Raw genomic sequence first — 12,658 nt, 5'->3', positions numbered from 1 at the left:
TCAACATTAGTAGAATGCATTAACAGATTACAATAGAGTAATATTATGGCTTTTTACACAATCATTAAAAAGGATAATTATGATGTCCATGTCAAAATGGAAGGTTTATGATGCAATATTAAGTGAGAATAGAGGAACACAAAATAGTATGCTTCCTACATAAAACAAGTATAAATCTAAATGATAAAAAGCAAAAATACACAAATATTTCAGAATAAAGACAGATATTTTAAAACAAGTAAAAAAAACTGTTGTGATAAAAATTTTCCAAACAATTTCAGCATAAAACTTTCTCACATAAGAAAAGAAAAGAAAAGAAAAAACCTGACCATGCAGTGGCACAGTAGATAGAGCATCAGCCTGGGATGCTGAGGACTCAGGTTTGAAACCCCAAGGTTGTGGGCTTGAGTGTGGGCTCATCCAGCTTGAGCGTGGTCTCACCAGCTTGAGCAGAGGGCCGCTGGCTTGAGTGAGGGATCACAGACATGACATTATGGTTGCTGACTTGAAGTTTAAAGTCGCTGGCTGCTTCTCATTTCACTCCCTTTCTGTCTGCCTGTCACTCTCTATCCCCTCTTCTCTCTCTTTCTTTCAAAATAAACAAATAAATAAATAATAAAAAATTTAAATAAAAAGAAAAGAAAAAACATTTGGAATTTATAGTGTAATAACTCAGAATCCGTAGCCAAGCCTTACTTCTGTGATCCTTATGTAGCCCACCAAAACAACCTTGGCTTCCAATCTCTAGCTTCAAGTTAAAAAATAAAATAAAAGAAACAGCAAAATTCTGGGGCCTTACCTTTCTCATCAGACCTTGATTTAGTTTTCAATGTTCAGAATAGAAACATTTCTAGCATTTGAAGATTCATCTGTTTCTTTTACGCTCTAGCAGGGGGGTATAATGTAAATATATATTTAAATACAATCGCTTATTTTTAGTTTAAGCTATTTGCACTTTAAATTTTTTTTTCTTGACTCCAGTATTTTCCAACTCTCTCCCCTAACCTCTCCATGTTTGAGTGGATGCTAATCCTCCATCAATTTCAATATTAAAGTTGTTTCCTCAAAGTGGCATTTTCTGATTCTCTAGTCAAAATTAGAATCCATCCCACCACCCTTATTTGATTAGTACTCCATTCCTTGCACAAATTATGGCGCATTACTACATATTTATTTTTTCACCATCCGTTTCCAATACAGAAGTTGCCAAAGGGCAGAAACCATATCTGATTCATACTTCGTAAATATATTATCTAATATATTGCATATTATATATTCATGTATGACAAGCAAGTTTCTGCTTAGGTATAGTTTTCACTATTGTCATGTTCCTTTTTTGTTGTAAAGTTCTTTCATTTGGGTGCAATAGAAGTGATTGTACAAAGAGATTACTTTTGTATTTAAATATAATTATTAGGGCAACATATTTATAAAGTATCACTTTGGCTTTTTTCTTTTTATCCAGGAGAAATCAATGTTTCCACCTCCTCTGAGATGTTTACATTTCACAATGGAGGTGTACAAATTTTATGCAAATGCCCTGAGAGTGTCCGGCAATTTAAAATGCAGTTGCTGAAAGGAACGCAAGTAATCTGTGATGTCAGTAAGACAGACGGAAATGGAAACGCAGCGTCCACTCAGAATCAGAAATTCTGTCAGCTGTCCAATTACAGTGTCTCTCTTTTTATGAATAACTTGAACAGTTCTCTTGACAGCTATTACTCCTGCAAACTATTAATATTTGATCCTCCTCCTTTTCAAGAGATTCTTCACAAAGAATATTTGCATGTTCGTGGTAAGATATTGTTTTCATCTTCTGGATGTAGTGTACGTATGCATTTTGACAATTTTTCTCACTAATGAAAACAAACAAGTTATCTTTTGTGTTGGAGTTCATTTAGGTGCAACTGATAGCAATCACTTATAATGAAAATATGCAAGGAATGATTTATTATTTGTTTTGTGTTGTCTTTTATTTTATGTTTATTTCTGGGTTTTTTTATTATGAATAATTAGTTTTAATCAGTAATATGAAATTTAATCATGTGGACTGCTGAGTTAGAAACAGGTTGTCTTTAAAACACATATGCCATTCAAAATCAGGAAAAATATAAACAAATACCTAAACCCATAGTTTAATGCTATTACTTCTTTTCATTTAAGGCTCAAGGTTTTGATTATGCTGGGTTTATGGAATGCATTGAGAGCGTTGAAAATAATATTTTATGTCATTACTTTTTTCACTTATTCTTTTGCAAAATATAGACAAAATGTCATTTTTTATTAACCAAATTTGTAAACATATATGTGCATAAAGTCTTTTAGATTTTAGTTTTTGGATCTTTGCTATATTAACATGATCTATTTACTGCTGACTGGATATCATGGTAGTAATGAAGACAAGCTCATTTGATTAAATAACTCTTTTAAATTTGGTAAAAGAACTTGTAGTTCAGCAACGACGGAGGATATTTGATTTTCAGAATTTTTTCTTAACAGATCTTCTTTTCTAACCCAGAATCACAGCTTTGTTGCCAACTGAAGTTCTGGTTACCCGTAGGATGTGCAGCTTTTGTTGCAGTCTACAATTTTGCATGCATATTTTTATGTTGGCTTACCAAAAAGGTGAGCAATGTCTATCCTTTCTTGTATCTGCTCTAACAGAGGGGTATCAGTGATTATTCACTTATCAAAGTACATGTTGCTCTTGCCAAGATAAATTGATCAACAGGTAGGCAATTTCTATTTCTCAAGATATATCTACTAGTTAAACCACTAACTTGGACCAGAAGCTTATTTATTTTTCAGTTGCTTCATTAATTTGATGGATTTGATCCCTGGTCAGGAATCACACAAGGGAGGCAACCAATGAATGGACGACAAAGTGGAATAACAAATGGGTGTTTTCTTTCCTCCTCCCCTCTCTCTCCTTTTCTCTCTCTGTCTTTCTCTAAAAAAAAAAAAAAATCCCTGGCCAGATAATGAAGTTGATTGGGGTATTGTCCCAGAAAGCACAGGTTGCCAGTTCTATTCCCCAGATAAAAACATAAAAATAGATGCTTCTGACTTTAACAAATTATTTAATGTGTGTTGCATGTTTGATTCTAAGCATCCTAAGAGTCAGGAAAAGATGAAACAATTATGTTTCACTCAATTGGTCAGTTAAAAGATAATCAGGAAAAGTCTTATAAGGTACCAGGAATAGCTGAGAAGTCCATGGCCAGTTTCTTTGGATGGTAGATTATTAGGACTCCTTGTTTATAAAGAAAACAACTGGAAAGGAATGCAGAAAGATAATAACCAACAATAATGGCAACAACAAAAATCTTTCTTTGCTGGAAGTATTTTCTTTTTGGTCTTTTACACTACAAGTTCTCAAAAAACTTAAACCATCCTGCATATTAGGAAAGTATGCTAACACTCAAGTGTATCCATAGTGTGATCATTGGCCAGACATTGTGTATATTTGTGCCAGAATGGAATATGAAAAGAGAGATGAAGAAGTAAGACAGTGAGATAGGTCCCATGATCCTAATCATGGGAAAAACAATAAAGGCAAAAGTGAGGAAGTTAGTTTAGCAGAAAGCTCTTTTTATTTAAAGCCCTTTCTTCCTCCCTCCCTCCCTCCCTCCCTCCCTCCCTCCCTCCCTCCCTCCCTCCCCTTCCTCCTTTCTTTCCTCTTTCTTTCTTTCTTTCCTTCTTTCTTTCTCTTTCTTTCTTTCTTTCTTTCTTTCTTTCTTTCTTTCTTTCTTTCCTTCTTTCTTGGAGGGGAGGCAGAGAGACACACATCCACATGTATCTCAACCAGAATCCACCTGGCAAACTCACTAAGGGGCAATCTACACATCTGTGGTGTTGCTCTGTTGCTCAGCAACCAAGCTCTTCTTAGTGCCTAAGGCAAGGCTATGGAACCATCCTTAGAGTATGGGGCCAACTCACTCCAATTGAGCCATGGCTGCAGGAAGAGGAGAGAGAGGGAGAGAGAGAGAGAGAGAGAGAGAGAGAGAGAGAGAGAGAAGCAAGAGGGGGAGGGGTGGAGAAGCAGATGGGCACTTCTCCTGTGTGGCCTGACCGGGAATTGAACTAAGGATATCCACACACTGGACCAATGCACTACCACTGAGCCAACTAGCAAGATCTCAAGCCCTTTTCATATTATTTTTCTACTTAGCTTAAAGTCAGGAACCTAAGCCCCATTATATAGTTGTCACATACACCACTTCAATAAAGAATAGAAAACAATAAACTAATAAACAAGAGAACAACAACAAGACAGGGATGGAGATGGAGAACAAATGACAAACCATGTTCTGACTTTTTCTTTCAGAAATATAAATCCAGTGTGCATGACCCTAATAGTGAATACATGTTCATGGCAGCAGTGAACACGGCTAAGAAGCCTGGATTCACAGGTATAGCAACATTGATGGGTTTGGGAAAGGAAGAGCATGCTTCCCAGTAAGCTTGGACTTTTAATTTATGACTTTAAAGGAAGGGGAAATGCTTCTAAGTCTAAAGTTTAGTATTTTCCATGAAAAAGTAAATTTTTATTTTAACTGAATTTACATTTTCTACAGTGCATTGAAAACAAATTTTAAAACTGCTATTAAAAATGAACAAAAGTTTGTAATAATGAACAAAGTTTATAAATCACTATTGTGTCGAGGAAATATTCTAATTGTTATTTTAAAAATTGAGATGAGCCTGACCAGGCGGTGGCACAGTCAATAGAGTGTCAGACTGGGATGTGGAGGACCCAGGTTTGAGACCCTGAGGTTGCCAGCTTGAGCACGGGCTCATCTGGTTTGAGCAAGGCTCACCAGCTTGAACCAAGGTTGCTGGCTCGAGCAAAGGGTTATTCAGTCTGCTGCAGCCCCTAATCAAGGCACATATGAGAAATCAATCAATGAACAACTAAGGAACCGCAATGAAGAATTTATGTTTCTCATCTCTCTTTCTTCCTGTCTGTCTGTCCCTCTCTGTCCCTCTCTCTGACTCTCTCTGTCTCTGCCACAAAATAAATAAATAAATAAATAAATAAATAAATAAATAAATAAAATTAGGATGAGTCTAAGACTTTCTTGTTAAAAAATTTATTAAGTCATTCAATGAGGTTTACGGACTATCAGTTAATATCGATATATGGAGGGTTTTTTTACTGGGATTTGGAAGAGAGTTCTGGGCTGGTGTTACCAGGGGAAGAAGGAAGAATTGGTGAGGATATTGTTGCAGGTTTAAAGAACTCAGATGTCCACAGAAGGCCAGTTAGGTGGTATTTGACCTTTTTCATTCAGAATAAGTGTTGTCAACTTGACTGTCATTAACTTGAGTAGCATTCAGAAAGTTTAAAGCATCTATTATGGAAAATGCATAATTTTTATGCTTTTGAGGTAGCAATGATTTGAGATACATAATGAGACAGAAGCCATTACACTTTTGCCACAACTCAGTGGTGAAGAACTTATATTAAAGAAACACAGCCTGACCGGGCGGTGGTGCAGTGGATAGAGCGTCAGACTGAGACACAGAAAACCCAGGTTCGAGACCCTGAACACAGGCTCATCTGGTTTGAGCAAGGCTCAGCAGCTTGAGCCCAAGGTCGCTGGCTCAAACCAGGGGTCACTCAGTCTGATGTAGCACCCCAGTCAAGGCACATATGAGAGAGGAATCAATGAACAACAAATTTGCCACAATAAAGAATTGATGCTTCTCAACTCTCTTCCTTCTTGTCTGTCTGTCCCTATCTGTCCCTCTCTCTGACTCTCTGTCTCTGTCAGAAAAAAAAAGGAACACACAAAACATTTCTCATCCTAGAATTAACACATGGGAAGGGAGCTGAATGCTCCTTTAGTCCATCTCATTTTTTTTAGATGCAAGAAATTGATGTTCAATGACTTTGTTTCCCAGAAATTGAATATCATATTTTTGATACGAGCAAAGAGCTTGTCTTTCATATAACTTTGTTAATGAAAAACAAAAGTAAACATTTCTCCCAATATTTGTGCTCATAATAATGTGCCTGTCTTGCTTTGGAACCCTGAAAATAGACCTTGAGACAGAGACTTGGGTGCAAGTAGTTTAAGTGGAAGCTGCCCCCGCAAAGTGGGTCAAGGAGCAGAGAGAGTGAGGCAGGTAGGGAGGAAAATCAAATGAAAGTTGTGTTACTGAGATCTCAGCTAGAGGCCATAAGACCTCTGAAGGGTGTCCAGATGTTTCCCGTAAGTGGGGCATTTATTCACTGACTCCCATCCTCACTGGTTTGGAGGGCACATAAATCTCCCTGGTCCCTGAGCTGTGCGCCCTGGACTTGGAATGAGCAGACTCACAAGTCTTCAGAGTAAGCTCTGAGGCAGAAAAGCAGATAAATGTCTGATGGAAATGTGTTACTGCGTTAGAATAGTCAGCCTGCGTAGGATTGTCTACTACAGTTGCGGCTCTGAAATCATGCCTAGCCTACCAAACCTAGCTTATATCTTGCAATTAAATTTAAACAAATAATTGTGAAAATGTCCAGAGTGTAAGCTTCTTGAGAGGAGCCAGGATCTTTCTTCTCTATACTCTGAAGGCATTACACATACACAATTCCAAGCAGACTGACTCAGAACCTCTGTCAAATATTGAATGATTATTATGCGAATCACAAATCACACTGTGCTGAGTAATGTGTGTTGGGTAGAGGGAGGGAAGACCCAAGACAGTCTTTGTTTTTAGAGGTGATATGTTTGCATGGAGGGTACAGTCACATGACCGTGTCAAGCATACTCAATTGTGACATGTAAAGTTCAAATAACATCTGCTCTAAGAGTTGAAAGTTAGCTGATTAAAACTTTATGGAAAATGCAGAACCGGTGCTGGGTCTTGATGGATAAAGAAGTTTGAATGGGGGGTACTGTGCATGTATGCACACACACGGGTTTATAAGAGGCAGAGAAAAGGAGAAAGCTTGTTGAAGGGAACTGGCACATGAAGAGCTTTTAAAGAATTTATGCTGAATTTTTTGTTGCAGATGTTACTCGTAACTTGGGACTCTCAGGCACCCAGGCATGAACCACGTTGGCCATCTCCTCCCTACTTGAAGTGCAAGATTTCCTCATTTCCTGGACCATGGAGAGTCTGGCTCAATTTGACTACATACATCATTTACTGGTGTTTTGTTCAGTCTGGACCAGTGACTCTATCAGTCAACAGGGGTGTTAACAGACTGCCTCAGGACTGTTGCGTTCTATCAAAACAAACATCCTCTTGCAATTAGCTTTACAGAAAGCCCGGCTTATGCGTGCTCAACAAATAGACCACGCTGGGATGGAATCACTGTCTTCACATCTGCTTCTAGCAATGCACCCACCAGTAAAACAAACATATCTACAAACATTTTTAAAAATATGCCAAGGGTACTGAATCTACAAAACAAATGGGCAGCCAAGGGCCGGCAACTGTTCGTATTTCAGTAACAGACTAACTACCTCTTCTTGTAGGATGAGCATTCCTTTTTAAATCAGACAGTAGAAGGAGATACTTCAAAACTGTAGCCATTTTATTGCCAAGGTGTCAACGTGTAAATATAGTGTGCTAATACATTAGTACAGAGTATTCTCCAACTTCTGAACCCCAGTTCACCACTCCCCCAAGAGTTTAGATGCCTTCTAGTCCTAATTTTACTTTTAATATATAATACTTCTACATGACTATTTGACAGACACTCTGAGTCGGGAGCTACGTCCACATTTTCTCCTCTACCGCTCAGTAAAATACACATATACTATAGGTTACATATAATATATTATACATTTATATTCATAGCCCAATGAATATGATTTACCTATATTCTTCCTACAAGAATATTTTGCTCCAAAAAAAGACACCTTTTCTTTTTTTCCAAATTCAGTTAAAATAGTGTACTTTCTTGGCTTGTTGGTATTAGTGGTAGCGTAATGGCCAGAATGAAAAGTGACTTTATCTTATGATCCTGTTTTCTACCATTCTCTATGTTTTCAAGGTGCTATTAGTTACAAGGTAGGCTATTTTTGTAGGTCATATTACAATTACAAATGAGCAAATAAAACCATGTATGACTGTCAAGTATTTTCCTGGGATAGAGCCAATGATCTATTCAGCATCAAAACTACAGTTTCTGGAGGTCACTGCCAAAGAATAGCTGTCCTGCCTCCCTGCTCGGCAGGTTGAAATGACCCTTATCAGCCTGGAGCAGCCATCCAGACCTGAGTGGAGTTCCAACAGCTGAGAAACTCCCCTGAGTTAGGGACCGCCAGGTGCTCTTGCCTCCAGAGGCTGAAGTCACCCTGGGGACCAAAGAGAATCAGCCTGCAGTTGTACTTCCAGGATTGATGAAGAAGCACAGCTGTGTCAGGGAGCATCAGCATGATTGCCTCTCGTAGAAACCGTTCAGTCTGGAAACTGGCCCGACCCTTCAAGATAGTTTTCCTTTGAATACGATTTGGTTGGAAAGATTCTTAAATACATGTAACATGATTATTCGTAGCCTGGATATTTTCTCTACTTCTTTTGTGCATGCCAAAGACTTCTGAAACAGCCAATGTGTATTCAACAACATTTTTAACTTTAGGTGAAATGGGGTTATTTAGTAATTTTAAATTCTGTAGTTGCCTGCTTAGAGTTTACTTTTTTGAAAGTAAAACCCGGTGTGTCATTATGCATGTTTATATTATTTTAAGCATGGGTAATGCTGGATGCATACAGTACAATACTGAATTTGTAATTTGAATCAAGTATAGTGTTCTCTGTTTTCAGCTGATTGAAACAACCCGTCTGGCTTTGCAGAAGTGTTCCCTGAGTTATTTGCAGCTTTCTTGGTCAGGGCTCGGAGTGGGGGAGGGAGACCCTTTCTGTGTCCTGATTGTCCAAGCTGGGCCCTGAACAATCCTCATCCTGGGACATTTCGAAGTAAATGATTGAAAGATACCATTTCTGTGAAATAAAACTGGTTTTAAGAGAAGCTACTTACAAAATGGATTTCAGCAGTAGTAGGAAGCAAAATAATAAACATTTAATATTCAGCAACTTAAAATACCTTTCAGTGTTTTCTTGGGGGAGGGAAATGATTACTTCAGCGACTTTGCCATTGTCCTTGAAGTCAGTTGCAATGCTTAGAAAAGTCACTATTTTCATTTCCCTCCCTCCCTCCCTCCCTTACTCCATCCCTCTCCCTTCCTTCCTTCATTATTCTTCCTTCCTTTCCCCCATTTTCTTCTTCTTCTTCTTTTTTTTTTTTTTGTATTTTTCTGAAGCTGGAAATGGGGAGAGACAGTCAGACAGACTCCCGCATGCGCCCGACCGGGATCCACCCGGCATGCCCACCAGGGGGCGATGCTCTGCCTACCAGGGGGCGATGCTCTGCCCCTCCGGGGCGTCGCTCTGCCGCGACCAGAGCCACTCTAGCGCCTGGGGCAGAGGCCAAGGAGCCATCCCCAGCGCCCGGGCCATCTTTGCTCCAATGGAGCCTCTGCTGCGGGAGGGGAAGAGAGAGACAGAGAGGAGGGAGAGGGGGAGGGGTGGAGAAGCAGATGGGTGCTTTTCCTGTGTGCCCTGGCCGGGAATCGAACCCGGGACTTCTGCATGCCAGGCCGACGCTCTACCACTGAACCAACTGGCCAGGGCCCTGTTTTCTTCTTTTATAAAAAATTTTTGAAACAACCACAAACTTATTTTCAAAATTGGAAGTATAGCAAAATGACTGTTCTTTTCCTGAGTAAGTTTCTGACCTATTGTCTTATAACCTCTAAATCGTATGTATTTCCTATAAGAAAGAACACTTTCCTCCTCCATAACCACAATCCATCAATATCAAAAAGTTAACAGTGATACATTGCTACCATCTGATTCTAAAACTGCATTCAAGTTTTGCCAGATGTCCCCATGATATATATTTTTTAATATTTTAATTAAAAATTTAAATTTATTGTGTTAACATGGATTCAAATGTCCCACTAAATATTACACCCTCACCACCCAACAACGTGCCCCTCATTACACCACCTTTACCTCCCTCCCCGTGACTCCTGCCCTGCCTTTCCTCTGGGATTTGTTGTCCTGTTACCTGTATCTGTGTGTTATGTATGTATAATTTCACTAATCCCTTCACCTTCTCTGATCCAATCCCCACATCCCCCCTTCCCTCTGACAGCTGTCCCTCTGCTCCCTGCGACCCTGCTCTGCCTCTATTCTGTTCCTCAGTTCACTTTGTTCATTAGGTTCCACATATAAGTGAGGTCATATGATGTTTGTCTGTCTTTTTTTTTATTAATTTTAATGGGGTGACATTGATAAATCAGGGTACATATGTTCAGAGAAAACATCTCTAGGTTATTTTGACATTTGATTATGCTGCATTACCATCACCCAAAGTCCAATTGTCTTCCGTCACCTTCTAACTGGTTTTCTTTGTGACCCTCCCCTCCCCCAACCCTCTCAATCTCCTCCCCCTCCGTAACCCCCCGCACTCTTGTCCATGTCTCTGAGTCTCATTTTTATGTCCCATCTCTGTATGGAATCATAAAGTTCTTAGTTTTTTCTGATTTACTTATTTCGCTCAGTATAACGTTATCAAGGTCCATCCATGTTGTTGTAAATTATCCGATGTCATAATTTCTTATGGCTGAGTAGTATTCCATAGTATATATGTACCAAAGCTTCTTAATCCACTTGTCCACTGAAGGACACTTGGGCTGTTTCCAGATCTTCGCTATTGTGAACAATGCTGCCATAAACATGGGGATGTATTTCTTTTTTTGAAACAGTGCTATGGTATTCTTGGGGTATATTCCTAAAAGTGATATAACTGGGTCAAAAGGCAGTTTGATTTTTAATTTTTTGAGGAATCTCCATACTGTTTTCCACAGTGGCTGCACCAGTTTGCATTCCCACCAGCAGTGCAAGAGGGTTCCCTTTTCTCCACATCCTCGCCAGCACTTATTCTGTGTTGTTTTATTGATGAGCGCCATTCTAACTGGCATGAGGTGATATCTCATTGTGGTTTTAATTTGCATTTCTCTAATGATTAGTGAGGTTGAGCATTTTTTCATATGCCTATTGGCCATCTGTATGTCCTCTTTGGAGAAATGTCTATTCATTTCTTTCGCCCATTTTTTGATTGGATTGTTTATCTTCCTGGTATTGAGTTTTACAAGTTCTTTATAAATTTTGGTTATTAACCCCTTATCAGACATATTGTCAAATATATTCTCTTTTTATTCTGTTCTTATTGTCTTTAGCTGTGCAAAAGCTTTTTATTTTGATATAGTCCCATTTGTTTATCCTGTCTTTTATTTCACTTGCCCCTGGAGATAAATCGGCAAATATATTGCTGCGAGAGATGTCGGAGAGATTACTGCCTATGTTTTCTTCTAAGATACTTATGGTTTCACGGCTTACATTTAAGTCTTTTAACCATTTTGAGTTTATTTTTGTGAATGGTGTAAGTTGGTGGTCTAGTTTCATTTTTTTGCAGGTAGCTGTCCAATTTTCCCAATACCATTTATTAAAGAGGCTATCTTTACTTCATTGTATACTCTTACCTCCTTTGTCAAATATCAGTTGTCTATAGAGCTGTGGGTTTATTTGTGGGTTCTCTGTTCTGTTCCATTGATCTATATGCTTGTTCTTATGCCAGTACCAGGCTGTTTTGAGTACAATGGCCTTGTAGTATAACTTGATATCCGGAAGTGTGATACCTCCCACTTTATTCTTCCTTTTCAAGATTGCTGAGGCTATTCGTGTTCTCTTTTGGTTCCATATAAAGTTTTCGAATATGTGTTCTATATCTTTGAAGTAAGTCATTGGTATTTTAATAGGTATTGCATTGAATTTATAAATTGCTTTGGGTAATATAGACATTTTAATGATGTTTATTCTTCCTAACCATGAGCATGGTATATGCTTCCACTTGTTTGTATCTTCCCTGATTTCTTTTATCAGTGTTTTATAATTTTCCGAGTACAAGTCTTTAATCTCCCAGGTTAAATTTATTCCTAGGTACTTTATTTTTTTGGTTGCAATGGTAAAGGGGATTGCTTTCTTAATTTCTCTTTCTGACAGTTCATTGTTAGTATATAAAAATGCCTCTGATTTCTGAGTATTAATTTTATATCCTGCCACCTTGCTGAATTCATTTATCAGGTCTAGTAGTTTTTTGGCTGAGACTTTAGGGTTTTCTATATACCTATAGAAATATACAATATCATATCATCTGCAAATAATGATAGTTTTACTTCTTTTCCAATTTTAATGCTTTTTATTTCCTTTTCTTGTATGAATGCTGTGGCTAGGACTTCCAGAACTATGTTGAATAAGAGTGGTGAAAGGGGGCACCCCTGCCTTGTTCCTGATCTTAAGGGGATTGCTTTTAATTTTTGCCCATTGAGTATGATGTTGGCTCTGGGTTTGTCATAGATGGTCTTTATCATGTTGAGGTATGTTCCCTGTATTCCCACTTTGCTGAGAGTTTTGATCATGAATGGGTACTAGATTTTATCAAATGCTTTTTCTGCATCTATTGAAGTTATCATGTGGTTTTTGTCCTTCTTTTTGTTTATGTGATGAATCACATTGATTGATTTGCGAATATTGTACCAGCCTTGCCTCCCAAAAATAAATCCCACTTGAATATGGTGTATGATTTTTT

The 12,658-nt window shown here is 38.4% G+C and overlaps 1 protein-coding gene across 2 annotated transcripts in view; it reads left to right on the top strand.

Moving 5' to 3' along the window:
- Window positions 1–9,031, top strand: part of ICOS (inducible T cell costimulator) — a 75,775-nt gene extending 66,744 nt beyond the window's left edge. For both annotated transcript variants that reach the window (XM_066280163.1, XM_066280162.1), the window contains exons 2-5: window positions 1,466–1,795; window positions 2,519–2,625; window positions 4,328–4,412; window positions 7,007–9,031. In XM_066280163.1, the coding sequence (XP_066136260.1) occupies window positions 1,466–1,795; window positions 2,519–2,625; window positions 4,328–4,412; window positions 7,007–7,047 (563 nt within the window). In that variant the 3' untranslated portion in view covers window positions 7,048–9,031. The remainder of the gene's footprint in view (window positions 1–1,465; window positions 1,796–2,518; window positions 2,626–4,327; window positions 4,413–7,006) is intronic.
- The last annotated feature ends 3,627 nt before the right edge of the window (window positions 9,032–12,658 follow it).

This window comes from Saccopteryx bilineata, chromosome 5 (genome assembly GCF_036850765.1).
Source record: "Saccopteryx bilineata isolate mSacBil1 chromosome 5, mSacBil1_pri_phased_curated, whole genome shotgun sequence".
NCBI classification, from domain to species: Eukaryota; Metazoa; Chordata; class Mammalia; order Chiroptera; family Emballonuridae; genus Saccopteryx; species Saccopteryx bilineata.
The sequence above is the reverse complement of the archived record's forward strand: the minus strand, read 5'-3'. Positions and strand labels throughout refer to the sequence as shown.